At 37.6% G+C, this 26,829-nt stretch overlaps 2 protein-coding genes across 9 annotated transcripts; one reads left to right on the top strand and one right to left on the bottom strand.

Annotated features, from left to right (window-relative positions):
* The first annotated feature begins 344 nt into the window (after nt 1–344).
* LOC148851380 (ENTH/VHS family protein) lies at nt 345–19,217 on the top strand. Of its 8 annotated transcripts, none has more exons than XM_088944725.1 (9): nt 802–1,012; nt 1,156–1,312; nt 1,951–2,080; nt 10,886–11,133; nt 15,236–15,391; nt 15,568–15,724; nt 15,949–16,091; nt 16,172–16,207; nt 18,308–19,217. In XM_088944725.1, the coding sequence occupies exons 3-9, from the start codon at nt 2,005–2,007 to the stop codon at nt 19,043–19,045; spliced, it is 1,554 nt and encodes a 517-aa protein (XP_088800851.1). In that variant the 5' UTR covers nt 802–1,012; nt 1,156–1,312; nt 1,951–2,004; the 3' UTR covers nt 19,046–19,217. The 8 variants fall into 8 exon arrangements, with proteins under 8 accessions (XP_088800852.1, XP_088800851.1, XP_088800853.1 ...); XM_088944727.1 differs by having other exon boundaries at nt 870–1,155; nt 1,277–1,343; XM_088944726.1 differs by lacking the exon at nt 1,156–1,312 and having other exon boundaries at nt 345–1,012.
* LOC148851379 (thioredoxin domain-containing protein PLP3B-like) lies at nt 19,116–26,443 on the bottom strand. The gene is made up of 8 exons (XM_088944729.1): nt 26,240–26,443; nt 20,889–20,963; nt 20,751–20,798; nt 20,492–20,634; nt 20,344–20,416; nt 20,117–20,178; nt 19,515–19,612; nt 19,116–19,447 (listed from the first exon to the last, which is right to left on the bottom strand). Exons 1-8 carry the CDS (start codon nt 26,321–26,323, stop codon nt 19,335–19,337), a joined length of 696 nt encoding a protein of 231 aa, XP_088800855.1. The 5' UTR covers nt 26,324–26,443; the 3' UTR covers nt 19,116–19,334.
* Between the last annotated feature and the right edge of the window lie 386 nt (nt 26,444–26,829).

The raw sequence follows: 26,829 nt of genomic DNA, 5'->3' as shown, positions 1-26,829 counted from the left end.
GTTTAGTTTTTTGTCAACGTTTACATAGTTGATAAAGATATTTAGATGGCATTTGAATTATATTTTTGACTTTTCAAATGTCACTTAATGGTTGATTAACGGACTAGATAACAGTAGGCATTGGGTTGTCACATTTTGAAAGTTTAGATGTTGGATTGTTACATTTTGAAAATTCGAGTATTGAATTGTCAAATTTTAAAGTTAGGGACCGAATTGTCACTTGAGCTAAACTACTAAAGTACAGGTGCTTATGAAGAATTTTAATACAAAAGGTTTAAGATAAAATTAGAACTTCAATGAAAAACGTGACGCTACCCAACCTAAATTTATGAGATCACATCTCCGCTGGGGCCGTCCCACTGCACATCTCTGTGTATTGAAAACATGGTACCCAACACTTGCCTTGCCTCTGCAACACCTATTGACTTCCTTTCATCTGTACAAGTGTTTGGTTTCGACAGAGTCGCCAAAGACACGCCCATGAAAATAATAGAAGCAGGTTGTGATTTTTTCTGCAAGACGTGTGGTAATGTTGCATTAAAATGACAGAAGTAGGTTGTGATATGCTGGTTAATCTGTAAAATGCGTCGTTGCAAAGACGCAGTTGTGTGCAATGAGGCATGCGAGTTAGCATCGAAAGAAATGGCACAAAGCCAGATTCCAGTGATAGGGAATGATCTTGTTCCCCTTCATAAATTGCACCGAAGAGAAGCGGTTAAGCGCCATCTGAGGCTCCCCAGTTTGGTCATATCCAGACTTCAGAGATTATATATAGCCCAGTAGCCCACCAAGGTTTCGTTCGAACTTTTCGTCGAACAAGTGGCGAGCTGCAACAGCATGTTTAAGGACATGGTATGGTAGGAGAGAACGATTTCAGATTGCGCCCCAGAGACTTGAGGACCGAAGAATGAAGAAACGGAAAGCGTTGCTCTTGGAGCAATGACGCAGAAGCCGAGCTTGAGGCATCATCTCTGAAGCACACATGCAGTAGCGACGTAACTATGTGTATCAGGTTTCTTTTTTTCGTCATTTTGTGATTACATGTGAAAAATATATATCAAGTGAAACTACATTCTCGTCGATCTTGGACGTCCAAATGATTTCAGTAGGATCCTACGGTTCTGAACTTATCATATGGTTTTTGGGATGATTAAGGTAAGGAATAACTCCCTCTGTTGGTATGGGAATGAGACCCACCAGCGCCATCTTCCACTGTTTCTTTATTAAAAGCTGAAGACGTGTATGGTGCGTGATGCTGATTATGTCACTTGATCAGAGGAGCGTGCGCTGAAGGTCGAAGGACTCGAAACAAGTATCTACGACTCATTGCGTGTTTTTGAACAGTAGACATCTGAAACTTTCTTTCCGTTACTCTGAAAAATGAAGAGCTGAAATAAATAAATAAAATGCATAAATAAAATTCATCAAAACCCTCGTAAAAGCCTGAATCCCTCTGCAAGTCCCAGGGTCTCTCCTTGGCATTTCTCTTTTTTTTTTTCCCAATTTTTTTGCCCTGGCAGTGGTCTTTAGGGTTTCAAAGTCGGTTTTCTTAGAGGTGTCAGAGAAGTTCATGTAAGATTTCATTTTCTTTTAGCTTTTTCGTATTTTCAGTTTTGCCAACTCGTATTCGTTTTGGATCAAAATATGCTCCGCTTTTCGTTGTTCGTAGCGTTTCTATTGTTTCTTCGAAGTCCTTATCTTTCATTTGTCAACAGCTCGTTTGGCCCCATTAGTTGAATTTAACGGATTGCGGTTGGAAAGCTCTGTCTTTGCATGAATTTTATGCTTAGGGTTCGAAAAGTTTATTTTGGTTTTCTTGACGAAGTGGACCGTTATAATTCAAACTTCTTTTAATTCTTTTACTCATTCATCCATTCATTTCTGATTCTCGTCGTGTAGGTATTATGTTGCCAAGCATACATGCGGATCTAAATTCGATTGGTTTTGTAGTTTTCGTGTTGTGAAGTTCTTTGGGGGAGGTGAAAGGCGTGTTCTTGAGGTGGGATGAATAGTATCTTCAACGAACAGATACTTGCGGACAAGCTTTCCAAACTCAATAGCACCCAGCAGTGTATTGAAAGTATCCTTTTTTTGCTCCATTTCTTTCTTTCCATTGTGTTAGCTTATTGTTTGGGAAGTGATATTTGAGGAATTCATTTGTTGCATGTGGTGCTCCCGTGGAAGTAGCCAAGAAGTAGATTATCTAGCCATTTGCAGAACAAATTCACATAGTTATCGTAGGAATATCTATTTAGGCATTCAGGATTAGAATTTTGCCTATTAAACATTAGCAAGCCATCCTATCAATAAGGTGCTTGATTTTCAGATAAATGTTCAAAGGTTCTAATCTCTGTTTTTGTCTCAATTTAACACAACACTTGTATTCTTCGTCTTGAAAATCTAAAGGACTATTAGTTAATGTAGAGTTTTAAAATTTTGGGAGTCTTAGGAATTGCAAAGTGGTATTATTGATAAAAGGCCAATTGTCCAAAGCATGATTACAAAGAAACACAGTAATATGGCTGGTTCCATTTGTCTGCGTAACTGCCAAGGCAAGCTAGGTGAGAGGGTAACACTTGATTGCCTAATGCCTATGCCACTAGGTGCCATCTAGGGATCACGTAGGCAATCATCTTTTATGGAAAAAACCTGGTTAGCTTTACCTTGTTTCTGTGGTAGTTTTATGAGTTAGCTTGTTTTACTAGTGGAAATAGCACAACAAATACTAAAGTTATTTGACATGAAACAATTAAAACCTAAAGGTAGGATAAAGTAACATTACAAATATTATGGATGGAAACTTGGGGGTTTAGTGCTCCTTGTCCTTCTAATATGAGACCAATATACAAATAGAATATATTTGCATGTGTATACATCAGAGAATGGAAAAAAGAACAAACAAATAAATGGCGGCAGCCCCTGTTATTTGAACTTTACAGAAATACAAAGAAGAAAAGGGGTATGTGTGTGTTCTGTGCTTGTTGTAAAGAAAAGAACAAAACCAAACACAAAGGGGGGCACAGATCCAGCTATGGTTGTAGATAGAACTATAGAGTGAAGTGATTGCACAAAAGAAAACATTAAAAAAATGAAGTGGGAAAACTCCTATTCTGCCAGAGATGGACAGGTAAGTAGATAAAGAGAGGAGACTTTGAATCTTTGATGGTCAATTTTTTGAAGAATAATAAATATTACTGTCACTATCTTGATGCTTCTTCTTCTTTCCCTAAACCCACTTTGAATATTTTTTTATCAATAACCACATTTCATTAATTAATCACAAAAATATTACAAGCATGAAGATAAACTTTCTTATCTTCCAGCTGGAGCTTGAGCTCCCAAGAACAGAAAACAGAAAAAATTACACTTATGCCCAAAACATTAACTCCCTCTCGACTCCTTGCTTAGCTAACCCATCAGCAAAGGAGTTAGCTGGTCTTTTCACCCAGCTGATCTTGATTTCCATCTCTTGAAGCAGCCATCTAAATTTCCTCCTCTCATTACTGTACACCCATAAACTGCTATCTTCTTTATTCAGCCACCCTACCACCACCTCCAAGTCCCCTTCAATGATGAATTTTCTTATATTCATCTCCTTAGCTCTTTGGACTCAATCTCAGCCCTAAGAGAATCACCCACTCCAATTGGACCTGAAAACATGGCTGAAACAAGCCTATTCTCATCCCTAAACACCTCCAGTCCCCGATTGTCTAGGATTCCCCCGACTACTCCCATTACTGTTTTGGGCTGAGTGCAATTAGCAATCAACCCCCTTTGAATCTTGCAGCCTAGTGCACAAGGCTCCCACCAACGCAGGGTCTGGGGAGGGACAAATGTACGGGGCCTTACCCTTGCACATAGATAGAGGCTGTTTCTAAGATTTGAGCCCTGGTCTCCCAGGTTACAATGGAGGAACCCAATCGTTGCGCCAAGGCCCACCCTCATACTTGAAATTGGTACGGTCCACAAAAGCAATACACAAAGTAACCCCAAAAATGTGCACTGCCTAAATTTCAGCCTAACAAAATATACATATACTTAACATTAATTCTTTTGCCACAATAAATATCGTTGTTATATATAAAAAAAGAAGTGCATTGCCTTAATGTCTAAGCTTGTCTAATTGCTAGTCATTGCACTATATTTCTTTTACTTATAGCATTGTTGCAAGGACTCCTAAAAGGACAAGTTGTCAATGCCAGTTACGCATTGGATTCCAACATTGCATGGATTCTTGAGGATTTTGTCCTTGTTTATTTGACATAAATGAAGGTTTTCTTTTCCTCCTTTTTATTTGACATAAGTGTAAAACCAAAATGTTTTTAAATCGGAGAATTTTAATATTATACACTTTTGTTTAGACATGTCCCTCAGTCCCTTTTTCATCTTTCTAAGTCAGGTTTTCAGACATGCACTGGATTCTGGTTCTCACACCTATGTCCAAGAAACACTGATTGTCAAGATATGTGATGAAATCATGGCATTAGAACTTTTGGATTGGCTTTGATTTCCTCCAAAATGATTTTTCAATCAAAAATTTGTTGGAACTCCATGATTCCAAATGAAATGCAAGAAACCATCTTATTAGTTATATCTTATATTTTTATTTTCTTTTTTGATCAACAATCATATATTTCTATTTTCTTTCTTTCTGTTGAGTTGGGCCTAGTTGTTTTTTATTCTTATTTTAAGCTATTTAGTTAGGAAGTTGTTGGGCTTTAAGCTCATTAGTTTATGCTTTTAAGTTGTGACTGTTCGGCTACATTAGTAGCCGCCCTACTAAGGGCATCCTTGTAATATCTCATCCTTTAATTTAAGTATAAATATAATGAGGGGTGGCGGTTAAGGTTAATTCAAGAATCCCGGTTGACTTCCTACTCTTTTCTCCCTCTCTTTTCTTCTCTACTACTGAAATCTTTATCTTCTTCCCCTTTCCTTTCACAAGAAATTCAACTAAATCTACAATCAGTGATTTCTACTTGGTATCAGTGCAGGGCGAAGGTTCCTTGAGTTGTTTCCTCATGCAGCCCTAGATCGGCTGATTGCATGGTGATTTAAGAGGCTAATCGAAGTGGCGCTATAGCTGGTCTAGGGTTTCTCATCAAAATTAGGAAAAACTGGAGAAAGGGGAAGAGTCCTATTTCTGCTGGACTCTTCAATTTTGATCTAGGAAGTGGCACCCTAATTTTTTAGGGTTCCCTGGAGTTTTCTGTAAGGGGCGGTTCAAGTCTTGCCTGATTTGGAGACTTCTAGATAGAGCGACTACCTCTTCTCCCTCTTCTCCCATCCTACATCTTTTGTGGGAAGACAATCTAGGACACTAGAAAGGTGTTGTTGGTTCCAGAAGTGTTTCGTTTGATCTTGTTACATATTTTAGTTATTTTCTTTACATTTTTTGATAAGCATGGAGGGTCACGGAGTTGAAAATAAGCCCGGAAGTGAAATGGGACTAGTGGGAGGAGGTGTTGGAGACCTTTTCAGAATTGGGACCATTACTACAGTTAGGTTGGATGGTGCAAATTACTTGGAATGGTGACAATCTACAAAGATGGCCATTGGTGCTCGTGGGAAATTAGGTTATATCATTGGTGAGGAAGTGAATCCCGAAACTAGCAACTTCCAATGGGTACAGGAGAATTATATAGTGATGACTTGGTTGTGTAATTCCATGTTGTCTCATATAAGTAAAAATTTTTTATGGGCAAATACAGCTAAGGAAATATGGGATGGGGTTGCAGAAACCTATTCACAAAGGGAGAATGTTGCTAGGGCTTATCAGTTAAGAAATCATATTATTTCTACTAGGCAGGGAGATAGACCTGTTGCAGCCTATTTTTTAGCCCTTAAAACCCTGTGGCAGGAGATTGACCATTTAGAGACATTTGCTTAGGAAACCACTAAGGATGCAACTACCTATTAGAAACATCTAGAGAAGTATAGGGTGTTTGAATTTTTTGCTAGCCTTAATCTTGAGTATGATATTGCAAGATAGCATCTTCTTTCCAGGGATAGTGTTACCCTCTCCCAGGCATATGTCTTTGTGTCAGGGGAGGAGAGCAGGAGAGATGTGATGATGAAAAATCCTATTTCTAATCAATCTGCCATGGTGAGTACTGTGAAACCTAAATAAAGTGGAGATTGGGGTGGCAGTGAAATCAAGAAGGAAGATAAAAGAGATTTGATCTGTGACTACTATAAGAAGCCTAAACACACAAGAGATACTTGTTGGAAGCTTCACCCATATTTTGTGCCGATTAGACTGAAAAATAAGAAGGGAAGTGCACACATGGCAGTTACTAGTGACATTCCGGCCCCTCCTACTACAATTGCTCTGGAGTCTGTTGCAGCTACTGCAGTAAGGGTCGAACTTGAGAGGTATGGGCAACTTTTGAAACAATGGGATACAACCAGTTCCAGTTCAGCAACAAGCGGACAACAAGGTACAAGTGGCACTAGTGGAGTCCACTGTACTTCCTTTGCTCATATAGGTAGTTCACACATCACTGCAAATTATGTTTCTACTTCAGGTAAGGAGGGACCTCCTTGGGTTATAGATTCTGGAGCCTCAAAGCACATGACTCATAGCTCTACTATTTTTTCTTCTTACCAGCTCTGTTCTGGTAGAGATAGGGTCTCCACAACTGATGGATCCCATGTTCCTATTGCTGGGAAGGGATTTATCAAGATTAGTGATTCTATTTTTTTACCTTCAGTCCTTCATGTTTCTGGATTGAGCACTAATTTGTTATCTATTAGTAGTTTGATTAAGAACCTGAATTGCTCAGTAATTTTTTCTCCTGATCATTGTATTTTGCAGGATCTGGATTCAAAGATGACGATTGGGAGTGGTCGTGAAGTGAATGGGATCTACCTCCTGGATGTTCTTCCTCCTCATCAGAGTCATCATGTCAGCAGGGATAGTGAGTCAGGGTTTGTGGGTGAAATTATGCTTTGACATAATCGTTTGGGCCATTTACCTTTTTCTTCTTTGAGTCTTTTGTTTCCGAAACTTTTTGAGTCTATTAGTTTGTCAGATCTGGAGTGTGAAGGTTGTCAACTTGGAAAGCATTGTAGACATTCATTTAAACCTAATAATAAAAGGTGTTTCTCTTCTTTTGATGTTATTCATTCGGATGTGTGGGGACCTTACCATGTTCCTTTTATGGGAGTTTATCGATATTTTTTCTTATTTGTGGATGATTTCTCATGATACTCTTAGATTTACCTTATGAGATCCCGCGATGAAGTACCATCCTTGGTGAGGCAATTTCATCAGATGGTGCTAACATAGTTTGGAATAAGAATAAAGGTGTTCAGATCAGACAATGCCAAGGAATATTTTGAAAAACACCTTGCCTCATATCTGTTAGAATATGGTGTTGTCCATCAGAGCAGTTGTCCCTACAACCCACAACAGAATGGTGTTGCAGAAAGGAAGAACAGAGACATTGTTGAGATTGCAAGAAGCATGATGAGAACATCTATAGTTCCAATTCGGTTTTGGGGTGATGCAGTTCTCATAGTAGTATATCTGATTAACAAGGTGCCCTCTCGTATACTTGGATTCAACACCCCATTCAGTCTCCTTTTCCCTGAGGGGGAGATGTTTCATATTTCTCTCAAGGTGTTTGGGTGTGCCTGCTTTGCACATATCCTTGGTCCTCACCGCTCGGAGCTTGATCCCAAGGCAAAGAAGTGCGTCTTCCTTGGATATGCAGAAAATCAGAAAGAGTATTGCTGCTATAATCCAGTCTCTAGGAGCCGGTATGTTACCATGGATGTCGCTTTTTTTAATCCACATACTTCTTTTCAAAGAATCCTTCTCAAGGGGAGTGTTTTAGGGAAGTGAGTCAGCAGTCAATTCCTCTCCCAATTCCAGTCCCTGTGTCTACTCCTGTGCTTGACCATCCTACCTTACCACCTCCTTTGTGTCCTGCTTCTCAGCATTACTTTCGACAGAGACTTCACAAGGAGGTTGATTCCACTGCAACAGAACTCACATCACTTCCTGTCGATTCCTTGGAGACTCCTGATTCGGCTGACATGGATTCAAGTATTCCTTTTGGTCCCGCTACTGTTTCAGTTCTCATTGATTCTACTAACCCTGTTACAGATAACCTTGACCTTCCTATTCTCAGAAAATGGAAGAGAAAGTGTACTGCTCATTGTATTTCACAGTACTTATCCTACAGTGGACTTTCTCCTTCCTACCATGTTTTTCTTTCCTCCTTTGACTCAATTTTTATACCCAATGGTGTTAGTGAGGCTCTCTCCAAACTTGAGTGGAAGACAGCTATGCAGGAAGAGATGGTAGCTTTGATTAAGAATCAGACATGGGACATTGTGGATCTACCAGAAAGGCAAGGAGACAGTTGGATGCAAATGTGTTTACACAGTAAAATATAAGGCAGATGGAAGTATAGAAAGGTACAAGGCAAGACCTGTTGCAAAAGGGTACACACAGACCTATGGTATTAATTATTTAGAGACATTTGCACCAGTTGCAAAGATGACATCTGTTCGGATACTTCTTTCTCTTGTTGCCTCATACTCTTGGCCCTTGTTTCAACTTGATGTGAATAATGCTTTCCTAAATGGGGATCTGCAAGAGGAAGTGTATATGAATCTTCCTGATGGCTTTTACAGTGATACTGAAAAGGGAAATGTATGCAAGCTTAAGAAGTCACTTTATGGCTTGAAACAATCTCCTAGAGCATGGTTTGACAGATTCAGGAAGGCCTTAATTGCTTTTGGCTACACTCAGACTCAATCCAATCATACCTTGTTTGTGAAGCGAAGGGGATCTTCGGTGTCGGTCTTAATTGTTTATGTGGATGATATTGTTGTCACGGGGAATGACCTAAGTGAGATTAGTTGTCTGAAAGGAAGTATGTCTTGAATCTTCTTCAAAAGATAGGGAAGCTCGGAACGAAGGCAATCAGTACCCCTATTGATCAAAACCATAGAATCAATGCATTAGAAGGTGAACCAGTAAAGGACATTGGGAGATATCAGAGACTTGTGGGTCGGCTGCTATACTTGTGTATGACAAGACCAGACATTTTCTATGCAGTAAATGTGGTAAGTCAATACATGCATGCTCCACGAGTCCAGCATTGGGAGGCAGTTGACAGGATTCTTGCTTATTTGAAGGGACACCTGGGCAAAGGCATATCGTTTACTAATCATGGACAGTTGAAACTAAAGGCTTATATACAGATGTAGATTGGGCAGGATGCCTTGATGACAGGAGATCAACTTCAGGAATGTGCACCCTTGTTGGGGGTAACCTTGTCTCATGGAAGAGTAAGAAACAAACAGTGGTGGCAAGATCAAGTGCTGAAGCCGAATACAGGGTCGTGGCACATGGAGTTTCAAAACTTCGCTGGATCCGTTCCCTATTAGAAGAAATTGGTGTATAGACAAAATAACCTATGATGCTATACTGTGATAACTAGGCAACAATTAACATTGCCCATAACCCAGTCTAGCATGATCGAACTAAGCACATTGAAGTGGATAGACATTTTATCAGAGAAAGAGTAACTTCTGGAGAAGTTTGTCTTCCATACATTGCTTTTGATCTGCAGCTCGCGGATGTTCTCACAAAAGGTGTTGCAAAGAACAAGCTGGAGCATGATCTACGCAAGTTGGGAATGTGTGACATTTACTCCCAACTTGAGGGGGAGTGTTGAGTTGGGCCTAGTTTTTTATTCTTATTTTAAGCTATTTAGTTAGTAAGTTGTTGGGCTTTAGGCCCATTAGTTTATGTTTTTAAGTTGTTACTGTTCAACTACATTAGTGACCGCCCTACTAAGGGCATCCTTGTAATATCTCATCCTTTAAGTTAAGTATAAATATAACGAGGGGCTGGCGGCTAGGATTAATTCAAGAATCCTGGTTGACTTCCTACTCTTTTCTCCCTCTCTTTTCTTCTCTACTACTGAAATCTTTATCTTCTTCCCCTTTCCTTTCACAAAAAATTCAACTAAATCTACTATCAGTGATTTCTACTCTTTTGTTACTATTTTGCTCCTTATCTATATCTAATTACTTCCTATTTCTTACTTCCCTTATCTAAATCTCTTTAAGGCCTTTCTATTCTTTTTGATTTCTAAATATATTGAATATATTTCAACTTCAACCACATTTGAATCTAGAATGGAATGCCAATTTTTAAAAATTCTCATTGAAATTGAAAACCTCAAGTGAGATAATATAGTGGATTGGTGCAGTTATTGATAAAAAAAAATGTAGTGGAGTGCCCAGGAAGATGATGAATTAATTGTTCCAGAGCCTTAAGAAAGATTGCAATTATAACTTGAGTTTCACAATTTTTCGTATTCACTGCTTAACTGTAGATAGACTGCTAAAAACTAGACAAAGTGCAATAAATTGAAGGGCAAAAAAAAAAAAAAGAGAAAAAGAAAAAGATATCTGCTAAAAGGTGTCATGGTCACTGTTGAATAATTTTTCCAGTATGAACATACAACATATCCAAGTCTAGAAATCCCAGACAGATGTATATCCAAATAATCAGATCTTCTGTTATAGCTTGCATTTGCTGATTTCTTCCATTAGATTTTCTCCATCCTCCAAATGGTATCCTACATTCTTCTTTGCCCTTGGTTTTATTTCTTATGTGACAAGCTTAATTTTGTGGTGACACAGAACAATTAAATGCTTCTTTAATGCCGTAAAATTTCCTTTTCTGTTTGTCTCTAATTACAATAATGGAAAACCTATATTTTTCTAATAGTTTGTATGCTGAACATGCCATTATCTAATATTTCATATATTGGAGGTATTTCAATTATCTTACAGGTTAAATCTTTACATTATCCTACGCATAAACAATGTCCCTGTCATCTTAACCTTCCTATAGCACTGTCGCATTGGTGTATTTTTCACCAGAACAAGGCAGAGCTGGTTGTCACAACATGGGATAAGCAGTTCCATAGTTCACAAAAGGAACAGAAAGTTCCATTTTTATATCTTGCCAATGACATCCTACAGAACAGCAAACGTAAAGGAAATGAATTTGTTAGTGAGTTTTGGAAGGTCCTCCCTGCAGCACTCAAAGATGTTGTTGAGAATGGTGATGACCGTGGAAAGAATGTGGTATCTAGATTGGTATAATTCTTTTCCTTGGGGCTGTATGTTTGTTCAATTGACATACCTGTTGAAACTTGTTTCTCTCAAAATTTCATGGATAAAATTACAATATTGGTTGGGTGTTTAGTCCAGTTAGCGATCTTGAAATATGAATTATTTTCTTCCATGGTGAACACAGATATTGTTTTGGGACTGCGTGGCTAATATATGCTTCTGCAAAAGGAACTATGGGCATGCCATTTTTTTTACAAATTTAATTAGTTATTGTTTCCAACTTTTTGTTGCTTTCTATGTTTGTTCTTTTTCTTTTTTTATGTTTGACCGTGACTAAGAATATTACCTATTTCATTGGATTCTTTGGGGTTATCTTGAGGCTCTAGTTTATACATAGATTTTGAGAGAGTACATAATGAGTTAAACTTGGATGCACATTGTTTCTCACCAACAGTTATTTGCAAAATAAATAAATAAAAGAAAAAAGAAAAAAAAACACCCATAAGGTAACAGTTCAACTTTGGCAACATCTTTTTGATTCCACTAGAAATTTATTATTTCCGGTTTTTCTTCTCACTAATTATTTCCAATGTTTTATAACTATATTTGTGCTATCCTGACATGCTTGAAGATTATAAAATGAGAGCAAGACATGGACAAATCAATGGTTCAGGCTACTGCAGTTCTATGTACGAGTTATGTGGTAGCCTAGTAGGTGAAATGACGGTGGTGCACAAATCATGTAGCAGGTAAAGTAAGTAGAATGCTCATTAAATGATCACTGGAGATACATTAGGTGACAAAAAGGAGAGGAAAATGAACTTGAAAAGAAATTAAGATTTCATTAAAAAAAAGGCTCCATTACTCTTAACCAACTTTTATTGAAGCATGCTCTCTTCAACAGTGAAAAGTAGGGTTTGGAACTTAACGACTATAATAAGTGGCCAAGATTGGATGTTTCTGAGTTATAGTAGTGCTACATGATTTAGTTTTAGGACTATATCAATGCTTTCAAACTGTTATTGACCTGGGCAGTTGAGCAGTGTCAGGTGATCTGGACGACTGATCCGTCCTAGGTTTTTGACAGTTTTGACCAATTCAATGAGCTGACTGTCTATTTGAACTGCCAAACCCACCACCCAGCCAGATTTCTGTCTCTACTCTCAGTTTGGTTTCTGCAATACTGGACTAAATAAGTAGGAATGAGCATGCATGGGATTGCCTTAGAAGTTATAAAAATGGATTTTTCTAAGTTAAATAGATAATAGAACAGAGAAACAGCAAATTGATAGTCCTAACTGGAAGCCTGTGGTTGGAGTTGTTGAAATCATGCCATGAAGATCCAAATTGTGCAGCTGGGCCTTTACCAGTTATGTACAACATCATTTCAGTGATGTAGATAGAGGTATTCCATCAACTCTGGTGCGCAATTAGAGGTGTCAATGGGCTGATTTTGGATTGGACCCCGTCCAAATCAAAATCAATTTGGAGGGATTTGACAGACCAATAAGAATAAGTCAGATTGAACCAATATCTGGTCCATTGATAGAAGATAAGAATAGAGGCGTCAATGGATCAGGTTTGGGTTGGGACCAATCTAAATTAAAACCAATTTAGATAGATTGGACGGTCCAGACATTGAATTGGACTGGTCCAAAATGGTCTAGAGTATACATCAAATTGGATTGGACCTGGTCCATCTGTAATGGGCTCATATTGGACCAGATTGGATTGGACAAAATCCGGTCCAATTGACACCCCTAGATGCAGTTTACTAATATACAGAATGGATGGCATGAATAGTATCACAGCCTATGGTTAAAGTTTTTTTTTTTTTTATGAGTAATGGTAAATTTTATTAATGCAAAAACTGATTTAGAGTTGTGAATTCATACAACATCCCAAGGAGGGGCGTGAGCTGCAGCCCCTCCTTGAATCTTACAAGTAAACTAGGAAAGAAATACAGGAATCAAAGCTGAGCCCAAAACAATTCTTCCCTATTTACCCCTTGCTTGGCTAACACATCGGACAAAGTATTTGCCATCCACTGTAAAGAGACCAACATATTCCTTGTCAACCAACTGAATTTCTTCATTTCGTTCTTGTAGCACCATATAGCATCTTCAGGAATTTTCAACCAGCTCACCACCACCTTGGAATCCCCTTCAATTATTAGATGCTGTATCCCCAGCTAGTTTGCAAATTGCACCCCTTGTACAGAAGCTAATAGCTCTGCCCTGATAAGAGTCTCCAACTCCTAAAGGACCCGAGTAGAGCAACACAATCTCTCCATTCTCATTTCTCAAAACACTCCCATTCCGAATAATCCTGGATTACCCATGCTACTTCCATCAAAGTTCAACTTCAGTGAGCCTTTAGATGGAGGAGACCGGCTTGTAATTAACTTGTCCTTTAGGGGTGAACACTTCGTTACTGCTGACCAATTTTTCCAAAGGTCATTAAAAGAGAATTGATGAAAGATTTCCAAAGTATTGCCCTATGCAACACATTCTTTTAATTCCTGACTGCTTCCTTCCTTTTCTTGAAAAATTCTAGCATTCCTTTCTTCCCAAAGAGTCCAAATCAGGGCAGCGCAAACACATCTCCACATAAGTCTCCCTCTTTTTGTAGGCCAAGAGAAAGTAGAATGGTTAAAGATCATGCGAACTTCTGATCCAAACTGTGCTCCTGGAACTCTAGCAGCCATGGAGAATATTTCACCAGTGTTCTGTTTCTAACAACATTTAACCAATGTATTAAGAGGCATCTTTGGTCTCCCTATGTTATTATAAATTCCACTTCATTAATTTTGGTATAGTATAAATAGTTATAGACTACATCGGGGTTTTTTTTGGCAACAATCTTACTGCTCCTATGCCTGTGAAATCTCCAATTAGTGGTTCAACTATCATTAAAGCTATTAAGTGTCAATTCAAACTTAGAAAGAAAATATAATTACTCTTTTGACATTAAACCTATGATACCTAGGTAACTTTACATGCGTACCTTACAAGTGTTGGACGTGATAGTATCCGATACAACACTTGATACTGAAGGGACACTTGTAAAATGTGCTTAATGACATTAACAATTCTAAAATATGTAAATGGTATGTTTTTTATGAATCATACCATAAAAAACTGCATATGTTAGAAATAAAATTATATTTGATAAGATAATGAACATTACCATGGAGTTTTATCCATGGTAATGTTAGAAATACAATTATATACCTATACCTGTATCCATGTTCTTGATCTTAGGAAGAGAGTCTTATCCCTGTATTCCATATTTGTTTCTGTTGGTATCTCTGTGGTAAGGTCAGTGGACCTCACGTTCACCCTGCTCTGCCCCCACCCCCTTCCCCTACCTAAAAACGGTTCCTTTTACCCAGTTGTGAAAAAAAAAATTTAGAGTTAATATTATTCTAGTTAAGAATTAAAAGTGATTGGTGTTCTGATTAAGTATGACATAGTTCCTGTTCTTGAGCATTTCCAAATGCCAATGAAGTGAATCATTAATTTTTGAACAGCCTTAAATATAACTCTCATGATATCTTAACCTTGGCTTAAATTCTACCATTGCAATTTGAGGAATATGCCAAAGTTGTAGCAAGTACGCAAAATATTGCTAATAGATTCTGAAAAAGAAAGTATTAATCCATCTGGATTTTTTTTTATGTTCAAATCTACATTTGTTCACCATTTATCAAAAAAAAAAAAAAACATTTGTTCACCTGGTGTATCCATATTGGTTACAACCAGTGGGAATTTGGGGTGCGTTTTGGTAGACCGACATGTTTCTAGAACTATTGATATTCCTCAGTACACTATGTAAACTATCTATGATTTAACTGGCTTCAATGACTGCTTTATCTATTCTTGTGTATATATGAAGAATTCTTCTGGTGAATAATGTGATTACATGGATGCCTGTTTGTATGATTTCCGCATGGATTAAAATAGCAATGTATGAATATGTTCTGCATGCTTGTGGATGCCCAATAAATCAAACAATGACTTCAGTTTTTTCTCATCAATTATTTTCTTGAAAATGTTAAGTAAGAGAGGGATTTGTTAAGCTTAATGTATTGATAACTGATAAAAAGTGCATTTATAATTGATAGGTTGACATCTGGGAAGAAAGGAAAGTATTTGGATCTTGCACACAGGGTCTTCGAGATTTAATGCTTGGAAAGGAATTGCCCCCTCCTTTGGACTTAAGCAAAAAACGCTCACGTTCCGTTAGGATTGTACGGAGAAATTCACGCTCCATTAGAACAGTAAGAAGTAGATGTTTATCTTATCCTGACATCTCTCTCTTCCTTTTCCCTCTTCATTCCAGGCATGCATACCAGTCAATTTAATTGTCTTGGATTTTGGTATACATATCTTTCTTTTCCAGTTTTTCAACTAGCTTGAAACAGAACTAACTACGTAATCATGACTTGCAAACTAGAAATTGGCTATTGGAGGCACTGCAGAGAAAATAGTGTCAGCATTTCATGCTGTGCTTAGTGAGCATCCCAGTGAAGATGAAGATATGAACAAATGCAAGACTGCTGTGCACCGTGTAAGGAAGATGGAAAAAGAGGTTGAGATTGCCTGTACTAAAGGTAAATACTATGAAATTAAAAATTGAGAACTGGTATTTCATTGTGATGGTCCATTAGAGATAGAGACCTCTATGCAAATGCTTGTTATGAGTTTCATGCTGCTAGATTCTCCAAGGTTTTTTAAATGAAATATTACATCTTGCTGCCTTATTTGAACAAATTTGGATCCAGTGTCATTTTCATGGCATTTTGGTTGAATAAAATACGCTTTCTCTCTTCTTCAGTGGGGGACCCAAAGTGTACAACTTTGGCAAATGAGCTAGAAGAGGAAGAAGCTGTTTTGAAACAGTGTATTGAGAAACTTCAATCAGTTGAAGCAACAAGGGCAGCTCTGGTGTCTCAGTTAAAAGAAGCATTAAATGAGCAGGTACAAGTTCATTAATTGATTTTTTTCATGGTTGGAAGCAAAGAAGTCCATGCTGTTCTCTTAACTTTGAATTTCTTCAGGAATCTGAGCTGGAGAATGTTCGCACTCAATTGCAGGTACATCCTTTATTTTTCTCCTTTTCCTTTTAGGCTCTTCAGTTTTTTATCAGATGAAGACGATGCATCATCTCTGGAGCATATACCATATGTTGTATATCACTAAACCTGTTGATGTGCTGATGGCATGCACAACTTATTTTATTCATGGCTATGTATGCAAGCATTTGTATCAATGTTTTAAAATCTGGCCTGAAGTAGGGATGTCAGTGGGCCAGGTTAAGTGGTAAAAACCCTCCTTGACTGGGTCAGGGTTATTTTAACCTTAGTTGGGTTTTGGGTCGTGTTTGGTCAAGGTTTGCCCAGACCAATCCCGACTAGTTGGCATGATAGCACTGAAACATTTGTAAATATAGCCTTTTTTCTAATTATATGGTTACTATTTGTGGGTGGGGTGTGTTAGGGGTTCAGTATCCGTTTTATTTACTTGATTGGGTTCAGGTTTGGATTAGACCTGTGACTGCTTATCCCTCCAGGTGGATGGATCCTTGGTTCAACCAGCTGGGTCAACAGGTTGACCCCTGACATCATAAAAAATAAAAGCAACAATCTAATCAATGGGTCAAACATGAACTTTTTTTTATCTGACGGGTTAGAGGTCAGCCAAGCTGGAAGTGCCACTGGATCACTGCGTCAGTGATGGGTTGAAAGCATACTCATCATTGCATGTATTACACATGATTGAGAACATACAGTATGCCCACGGATTCAAGTAACAAATCATGATTATTTTTCTACCTTCTTGTTAATCCCTTTTGCAAATCTCTTTCCTTACTCCCTATGAGCAGACCTCATCCCCCATTAGACCTGTTCATGGGCCGGGTGGCCCGACGGGTCGGCCCGGCCCTCAGACGGGCTTGAATATGTATATGGGCCCGCGGGCTTAACCTCGGGCCAAAAAGCCCGGTCCGCAATAGATTCGAGCTGGGCTCGGGATTTGCCAAAATAGCCCGGCTCGACCTATTATTAAACCTAAAAACCCTAGTCGAATACCCCTCTTTTTTCACCTCTTTCCCTTATTTTTCCAGCCGAACCCTTCTTCTCCACATCCTTTTTCCCTTCTTTATATTCTTTTTTTAATGTAAATAAATTTTGAATTTATATTCTTTTTTTAATATAAATAAATTCTAATTTATATTGATTATTGAATAGGGAAAATTTCTAATTTTTTTTATTAGGTTGGGCTTCGGGTTTTTTATCAGGGCCGGGCTCGGGCTCAGGCCTAACATATTTCCATTAATGAAGAGTAAAAGCCCGGCCCATGAACAGGTCTATCCCCCATGTACTTGTGCACGTTTTGCTTGAAATTATGCTCTCAATAACTTCATGTCCACTTCCATATTCTTTCTCTTCTTAAATATTCTTTTAATCCTCTAATCGTATATTACAAAAAAGGGAAGTAATTAAGGAAAAGAGTTCCTGAGAAGTAACAAAAAAAGCTGATCTGGATCTGGATTCGGATTCAACATGTTTTGATTTCTCCGTAGTATTCAGGTAGGATAATATGATCCTTCTAAATATGGCTAGAGGTAGGTTTCCCCTCAGGTTGGGGAGGGGATATTGAAGAGGTGGCACTGGGGCCAGAGAAGGATTTACATGACATTATAAAAGCAACTGGGTGAATGATGATTTCAATAGATCTCCTATTTGTCTGTAGATGATACTTGATAGGGTTTTATTTGGGAAAGTGTTCTAGGGCAATACGTTTGCCACTTTCACTAGGCTGATTAGTGAAAGTGTCCTGTGGGCCTGTTGAAGGCATGTTCATGGATATTCAGTAAAGTAGGTTTAGATGCTGAAGTGGTGTAAATTTGTTCAGCAGTACTAGGTGAGTCTTAATGGCAAATATATATTAGAAGCTTTCATGCTTTGATGATGTGAATTGTCTGGTATAAATTTTCTTCTTTTCATTTTCGGCATCCATTTACAGTCCTGTATTTGTATTAGGGTTTATTCCCCAGCGATTGCTTTCCAGTTGGATTCTTTCTTGTTCTCTCCCCTGCACGCACCTATTGTCTTGGAGTTTTGGCTTTGTTGTGAGGATGAAAAAACTAGTGTCAACAATATGCTAATGCTTAATGACCTTTGACTCTTGTTTAGGTAGCACAGGCTCAGGCAGTGGAAGCCGGCAGTATGCAGAGGCGGCTCAGAAATGATACTGATGTTGCAGTCTCCAATGCTTCAACTGCGAATCCACAAACAGAAACAAATGCCAAAGCAGGGGAATTGCCTAAGAAGACAGCTGCAGCTATTGCAGCTGAGGTTGCAGACAAGCTAGCAGCTTCAACCTCATCACAGATGATCATGACTTCGGTTCTCTCAACTTTTGCGGCACAGGAGGCAAAGAATGTTGGCTTCGCAACTGGGCCATCTCAGTCAAAAACATCTTCTAACATGCCAACAAATTCGTCTTCTGAATCAAGAACGCAACTTGAAAAGCCCATGGCAATCTCAGATGCCATGGTTTATATTGCCGCACAGCAGCAATCTGGTGCACCAAGCCATCAATATCAAACGGTTATGGTACAACCATCCTTACAGGCCCAAGCTTCTAGTTCCCAAGTGCAATATCGCGTACTTCAAAACCAGCCTTCTCAGCAGTATCTTCAACCATCTGGGAGTGTTATGACTGCAATGCCTTATGGCTATAGCTATCCACCCCTGCCACCAGGTCCACCACCACACATATTGAGTCTGGCAGCACCATTAACACAACAGCCAGTGCCACTGGCTCGGCAACCAGTTCTGATGACTCAGCAACCCCCAGCACCTCCTAGTTTTCGGCCACTTCAACCGCCAGGAATGGTGTATTACACCCACACTCATCAACCTCAGTAACACCAAAGTGCTTTTCAGTAGAGAAAAGATGTCTCTAATGTAAACAATTCATTTTGCAAAAGAAGCAAAATTTTTGGAGAATCCTGGTAATTTGTATATTGCAACGGCTCTTGGATAACAATTCTAATAATAATCATACAAAAATATGCATTGGGCTGTTGATTTTCAAAAAGTAATCATACAAAAATATGCATTGGACTGTTGATTTTCAAAAAGTAATCATACAAAAACATGCATTTTAAAAGTCAAAAGATCAAATGAGCGAAAAGGAGCAATTCGTCTTTCGGGTTCAGTCTGAATCAGAACCGGAATGTATGGAGGACCTTACAGTCCTACGTCTGGTATCTTCATCATTGTCTTCATCTTCATCTTCATCTGCATCTTTCTTGTCGTTAATTATACCTGAAAGACGGTAGTTTAGAGTCTGTGCCAAGAAGTTGCAAAATTGATGGAAGAAAGCAAGTATTACCTTTCTTCACAAGTAAATTCTCTAGAGTCTTTGTGGTAAAATCATCTTTGCTGCCTAGATCTTGAAATCCAACTAGCCTATCTACTGCAATTCCTTTTCTGGAAGAGTATATCAATTTGAATTAAGATTTTGGAAAAATTATGAAACAAAATCTAAATTTCACAAAATACTATAATTGTCTTGTTTCACCCTGTCCCCAACTCTGGGGAGGACCAAGCAAGCTGGCCGTTGCCTATACTAATACTAAAATATAAATGTTAATAAATTTCATGGGCAACAAATAACAGCCACACCCTATGAACGTTTAAACATGTGATTAGGGAAGTGGAGAAGATTGCCAAGGAGGTTGAGGCTGAATTTAAATGGGTCCATAGAAGTGCAAATGGGCTAGCTGATGGATTAGCAAAACAAGGGGCATTGAAACAACAATTATTTTGGGCTACATTGTAACGAGGGATAAATAGAGTGAGGAAAAGGGATCAACAGTCCCATCATCAAATTGTATAAAATGTTTACAATCTGAATCTGAATTTTAATAAAGCACATATTTACTGATAAAAAAAATATAAATGTTAATAAATTTAAATAAAAGAGAACCTCACCTGAATAGTATGACACAGGGCAGAGTTTTCACTGCTAGTTTGGCAACAAAGAATGGTGCATTCTGCATTTCAATTCAACTAATGAGTACTCGTATCTTTTTGCTTCCCAATTTTCTTATTAGTACTTACAAGATGGGATTGAACCCACAAAACTCAGGTCAGCCAAAAATAATACATATAAAAGAAAGAGGATCATCTAGATCACATATTGGTATCATGTGACTAACCTCAGCATCTATCTTGATGAACTTGGTATCAACATGCATTGGTGCAAGTAACTTCAAATGTTTATCCATTATCCTAAACATCAATAGCACAATCACCCATTAAATTATAATGTAATCATATATTTCCGATGAAACATGAAGGACATACTTGCACCGATAGAATTCCCGATGGTAGAAGTGGCAGATCACTTTCTCACTCCCTGTGACTTCACTTAAAAAATCCCCTTCAGATATCTCTCTGTATTCACCATGACCCTTTCTCTTCAAGGCGTCCCGCTTCTCAGCTTCTTTCTGTTGTCAAAAGTCCTTGTTGAAAAAAAAAAAAAAAAAACTCTATTTGATCTTTTGTACCTACTTCAAGTTTAGATGTTAATATTTAAATGTACATCAAGAGAAATGTGTCTAACCTTGAGGGCTGCAATCCTGTCAGCATGCAATTTTTCCAACTCTGGATCCTAATTTGAACCAAAAACAAATAAATATTATTGAATGGATAGAGAATAAATAGGCAAGCAAATTGAAAATAGAAAGATGGTGCAACTTACATCCATCAACTCATCAAGATCAACCTCTTCATTGGCTGTAGAGGATGCCTGTGCCTTATCTTGAGCTAGCAGTTCCTTAAGATCATAAAAATAGTGAAGAAGTTAGATCCCATTTCTATTGATGAAGAGCAGTTCTGCTCCATGCTAACATCAGATCTCTATCAAAACTGTCCAATTGGACATGCATGTAGATGAGCACATGCATTTTGAGTTGCTGGAAATTCATTCATGGGAAAATTAAATAAAGAGATAGCAGGAAAAGGCTGTATTATAGTGTGAAGACAAAAGGTGTCAAATCTCCTTACCCCACCAATATATGGACAAATTTGTGTTATGTCCGTTGATAAAAGAAAATTTTAGGCTCAGTTAGGAAAGAATGAAAGGGCAGCCCAGTGCAAGAGGCTTCTGCCAATGTGAGGGTCTTGGGAGGGACAGATGCACACAGCCTTACCCCTGCACATACACAGAGGCTATTTCCAAGATTTGAACCCTGGTCACCCAGATCGCAATGGAGCAACTCAACCGTTGCACCAAGGCCCAGTTTGGAAAGAATACAAATACAAATATGTACAGTGCAAATACATACAAAATACAAGGTTTTGCACTCTACATATTTGCATTGGTACTCCTTCCAAACTGAGCTTTAGGAGGGTAAAAAGCTGTTGACATCTTATGATAAGTCAATTAATATTTATGGTGTCATAGCCAGCCTCTATAATAAATTAATAGAACCCCTCATTTGACACACCAGAAATGCAGAATAAGCATGAAGACCAATGCATTACTGATTTTCTTTTTCCTTGAGTGTCTTCTTTTTTTTTTTTTTTTTTTGAGTTTCATACGTTTTTTTTGAGAAGGTAAGGTAAAAAATTTTATTGATGAAAGGTGAAAAAGTTACAACAACTTCCTAGAGCCCCACACATAGGAAGAAGACATATTACCGACTCCAAATAGACTGTAAAGGTTCTTTGTTTATGTAACTTTTACCAAACAGAGTTCCCTTGTTCATTAAGTAACATTTCAGATGACCACAGATCAGACCTCCCAAAGAATGGGGCTCCATCCAAGGAAGGGATACAAAGATAACTTCACAAAACACTTAAAAAGAGAGGTGCTTGTGAAAAAGGAATTACAAGGACATTCTTGACTTTTGATCACTAAAAAGATAATGGTTAAATAATGTCATACCACCCAACACAAAGCTACTTCAGGAATGATCAGTTAACTCAAATTCATCCCTTCTGCAGGTTTTCAGAATTTTCCTTTTCTTTCATTGGCAAATGATAACAAAAAAATTTAAGAGAAAAAAGAAATAGGGAATGGTGCATTCTTTGACCAAAGTTTTATTTAAAGGAATAAAGTAACAAAAGTACTGGTTATAGAAAGACCAAAACAAAGAAGGCAGATTTGGTTCTAAATAGAACTTAAATCAAAGTACCCATTCCTGGTCAACACATTGGCAATGAAAATCGAATTCCTTGGCCTCCAATTTGGATGCTCATCTAAAAGAGCTTCAACATTTCTAAAACAAGGAGAATACAGGTGGTAATAGGGCAGCTTAAACAAGTCAATATGTTAACCAGCTCCAATTGAATGGTTCAGTATGAACTTTGAATGGTTAAGTGGATCTGGCTTCTAGATATTTCACCTCCACCTGGTTGGAGTTGGGTTAGTCAAGCCTGAAGCTTCTGGTTACATAAGACCCAAAAATTATCAAAACATTGAAAAAACAACCACCTCTTGTCCATCCATGGCAATTCCCCCATGCTTTTGGAGTTAGTTTCTAAATGCAACTTAAATATCTAAGAAGTCCTTTTAGATTAATAACCCCAACCAAAAGAAAAGAAAAGAGTTAATGGGATTAATACAAGATTGTAAAACTGCTAACAAACCAGAGGTTAGAAATCTCCATGTCTTCATTACTTCAAAGATCTAATCAAATCTAACAACTCAACTTTGCTATCGAAATTATTTAAGACATGCCCAACAATGATAAACACTTGTTAGGGGCACCTAGCTTTATCTCTTTATTAGCTTTGTGAAGAACTTGGATCACAATCAATCGATAAAAGCAAAGGAAAGGGAAAAAGAAATATGGATCATTCATCCTTGAAACCACCTCTTTATTTCTTTTTTGGACAATAAAAATAGAATTTCATTAAGAATTAAGATATCACCTTCAAATGAAGAGAAACAACCAACAGAAAACCTAAAAGGCCCATGCAACAGGAATAACCCCAAGAAAACTCCCAATCCACCAAAAGGAGGCTATTACAAGAATCATTATAGAGAAAACAGCTAATAGCAACCCCAACTCAGCAGCAAACCTAGGTATCTTTATCAAATAAAGCCAATCTTCAACATACCCCAAAGACTAACTAGAAAAGAACAAAAACTACAACCCCAAAAACCTTTAAGTAAAATAAATCACCAAAACTAGCCAGCTACCAACTTATTCACAAATACACAACCCAGCAAGTAAACTTAAATCAAGGGCATCCTAAAGCCTTACTTCCCACATCTTTTTCAACCCTGAACATACATACCCCCTCTACCTTAAAAGAATTTGCTAAGAACCTTCAGATCCCACATAAACAACTCCCTAATGTCCTGACCCTCCTCTCCTTCTAATCCAACATTGTTCAAACCACTTTTTCCTCTTTCCAACCCTACAGCCCTCAAAATAACCAGACCACAACCTTTAATAACTTCAGAACCTCCCTCACCTTTTTACTTATTTGAGCCCATCTCTTCTTTAATTTAACCAACAACAGGAAGAACTTTTATTTAAGTGCAAAACAATCAAAAGTAGGCAATGCCTCTGCCTTCTCGGATGTGATGACACAAAGGCCAAAGGACTTTCATTGGATATCTCTTCCACCCTATAATCACCTGAGAGTCTTCCCTAAACCTTAAGTTTCTCACAATCTCTGTTCCAGTCTAATGACACTTTACTCTCCAAGACTCCAACAAGTCTTGAGTATGAAATGTAACCTCTGAAGGCTGCTCCCACACTCACTCCCAATGGCCCCAAAATAGCAATCAAGGAACAGTCAAATTTAGATTCATTATCCCTGACAATCAAGTCCACTGCCTCTGAAGTCCCCCCTATTAGCATCTAATGAGCACCCTGGAATTCACCAAATAAACAATGATCACAACCAGTCAAGTCTAGTAAATGATATCCTAGAGTTCCTCCCCTCCTAAAGAAAGAAAGAAAAGAGTAGCACGAATGTATCTCTGCATAATGTTTCTCCATTTCTGTGGATGGAAAAAAGAGTCCAGTCTCAAAGGCCCTTCACATGAGACATGGTAAGTTATTAGCACCAAGAAAGAAGCATAAAGTAATTTAAAACCTCAGTCATGTGTGAACAAAATAGATGATTAATGAACTGGTCATTGTCACCACTTACAAACCTGTCTTTATTCATGAAAATGCTAAACATTCTAATCAATGTTAAATACAACCCTCCCCATCCTTTTCAATATCTCACCCATCTTCACAAAGTTGCATTCAAAAGGATTTAATATAGAATTTGGCTATTTCTTATGAACGCTCCTTAAACAGTGGTAAGACCAGCTGAATTGTTTTTATTCATTTTTCTTATTTAAAACTTTGGTCATGATCTTACAAAAGCTCCTCAGAAGATGAGTTTCTATGCTCTAATACATGATTCATCTATCAGAGGATTGATTGAGCATTATGGAAATACATTTAATGGGCATACAACAGTCATAAATACAGCTCATAGAGAAGACACCAAAGAAAGAGGCCTTATCCTTTTCCAATTTAGTTTTTAAATTTCTGACATATTTATTTATTGTTTTATTATTCTTTTCCTTTTTAAAATATGATTTTGGTTTTTTTATTGGTGACAAGGATCATTGCTCAATGTTGGTCCCAGATATCTGGGATCTTGTGAGGGATAGACTGGATATGGATCTAACCTTTGGCATATTTTTGCACTAAGTAACCATTCTCAAACTTGAACCTGTATTCTCATGCTTCAGATCGAAATCATGGGGAAAACAGGAAAAAAAAAAAGGATAAGTCCTCAAGAAATTACTTTCTAACAAGTCCATCATCTGCAATATTGCCTCTATTCAGCACTTAAATTTATTTTGGATAGAACCAGTAATCAACTTTAACATTGTGTTATTACTTACATTCAATTAACAGAGAATTCAATCATGGCAAATCAGAATTGCAAGATAAAGCACTGCAAGTTTTCAGACATGGCAGTGATTCATTATATATAGGTAATTTCATTTCCAAGTAACCATCAAATACTAGTCATCCAAGCATATTCCTGCATCCTGTTGGGCATTGGCAACCATTTCAGACATGCAACTAAATATATAAATAATTCCATTTTCTTTTTCAGAATCATTTTGAATTTTATGAAAACCATCAACTATTAGTCATCTAAATATCTATAACTACTTTTCAGAAGAATAATGCTATATAAATGTGTCCCTTCTTGTGGCCCGCGTTGGCTGGTACCTCCAGTAACCTTTGCATAAGTCAAATTCTTCCAAGGATCCTCTTTCATGTGTAGTCTCAAAAAAAGCAAAGGGAAAAGTGTTTTATTTTTTCTTTATGTCAAACAATAAAAGGAAATAAGATGCCCATTTTACATGTATAGGATTCAACAGGCGATGCTGCATGTTTCACACTCACCAGAGGAAAGGAAAAAAGTGGTTCATCAATCTAAATAAGTTCTAGTTCAATCATTCCGTTTATTTATCCTTTTATTTAGTCTCGTATTTTTTTCCTTTTATTTCCATTTCATATTTTCAAAGAAAACTTCTATGTGTGTAATTCTAAATTTGCTTATTTCATTCGCGAACTTGAGAGTAACTCACAACAGCAGACAAAAAAACGCGTTACAAGTAGCCACAAATCATGCTTATCTCGTCATGTCTGTATTATTAGCTAATGGGTCTCCTATCTGCAATAACAGGTGACCAAAATACAAAATTTAATTAAAAAAAACGAAAAAAAAAAAAACAGAACTAAGATTTTTTTCGGTTGATAAGAACTAAGATTCTCATAACCCATATTTTGAATTTCAAAACCCAATTGTGAGAATAGTGCATGAGCTACCACATAATACCATATACAGAAGAGGAAAGATGGAATCTTATGAGATAGAAAACGAATGATAATATGGTAGATCTAGTAAGGAAATATGTGATAGATTTTGTCTTTCATCGATCACTGCATCTTCAAGCTACACTTACTACAGAAACAGAAAATAATATAAAATCGCATAGCACTGAAAAGAAGAAGAAGAAGAAGAAGAAAAAGAAGAGAGCAAAGAGCACAGAAATTGGAGAGACTGGATTACCTTTTTATAATCCCGGGCAGCTGCTGCAATAACATTTCCGAATGCTAAACTTGACAGTGTTGACCGAAATGAATCTGGATCCATCTCTCTCTGTGTGCTTGGCCCGGATACAGAGAGGTTGAGAGTTGAGAGGAATCGAACTACAGAAGATGAGAAGAATAGTGAATGTAAAATTGTAAATGAAATGGGTTTATGAAGAAACAAAGCTCAACCATAATTACTATGAACTTATATTTGATTTTGATTTTGCCAGTGCAAGATTCTATTTTAGTGGCATCTGATCATAGTTTTTATTGCCTTTGAAAAAGAATATTTTGTGGCAATATAACTAAACAGCCGTGGCAATTTAAGCTGGAAGAAATACTGCCGAACTGAGTAAAATTTCGATACAGTACAAACGGGGAGTATTGTATATCCTTGAAAAATAGATATGGGATACGCATGAAAAGCGAGTGTCTCGTCTTTTTTCATGTGCATCGTACCCATATCAGGGTTGTGTTGGGTGTATAAGGGGTGTATCAGGGTATATCGTAGCGTATCAAGGAAAAAGATATAACAAAAAATTAGGAAAAAAATAAAAGGAGAAAGCA

Source organism: Nelumbo lutea, chromosome 5 (assembly GCF_056320005.1).
Source record: "Nelumbo lutea isolate HS-2025 chromosome 5, American lotus-T2T, whole genome shotgun sequence".
NCBI classification, from domain to species: Eukaryota; Viridiplantae; Streptophyta; class Magnoliopsida; order Proteales; family Nelumbonaceae; genus Nelumbo; species Nelumbo lutea.
The sequence above is the reverse complement of the archived record's forward strand: the minus strand, read 5'-3'. Positions and strand labels throughout refer to the sequence as shown.

What these genes read in the sequence shown, in the direction of transcription:
- LOC148851379 (XM_088944729.1), bottom strand. Translation starts at nt 26,323, where the DNA reads ATGGATCCAGATTCATTTCGGTCAACACTGTCAAGTTTAGCATTCGGA. An exon ending in ACAGGATTGCAGCCCTCAAG is followed by an intron (nt 20,635 to 20,750) that starts GTTAGACACATT and finishes TTTTGACAACAG; the next exon opens with AAAGAAGCTGAGAAGCGGGA. An exon ending in GAATTTACTTGTGAAGAAAG is followed by an intron (nt 19,448 to 19,514) that starts GTAATACTTGCT and finishes ACCGTCTTTCAG; the next exon opens with GTATAATTAACGACAAGAAA.
- LOC148851380 (XM_088944726.1), top strand. Translation starts at nt 2,005, where the DNA reads ATGAATAGTATCTTCAACGAACAGATACTTGCGGACAAGCTTTCCAAA. An exon ending in AGAATGTGGTATCTAGATTG is followed by an intron (nt 11,134 to 15,235) that starts GTATAATTCTTT and finishes TATAATTGATAG; the next exon opens with GTTGACATCTGGGAAGAAAG. An exon ending in AAGAAGCATTAAATGAGCAG is followed by an intron (nt 16,092 to 16,171) that starts GTACAAGTTCAT and finishes GAATTTCTTCAG; the next exon opens with GAATCTGAGCTGGAGAATGT.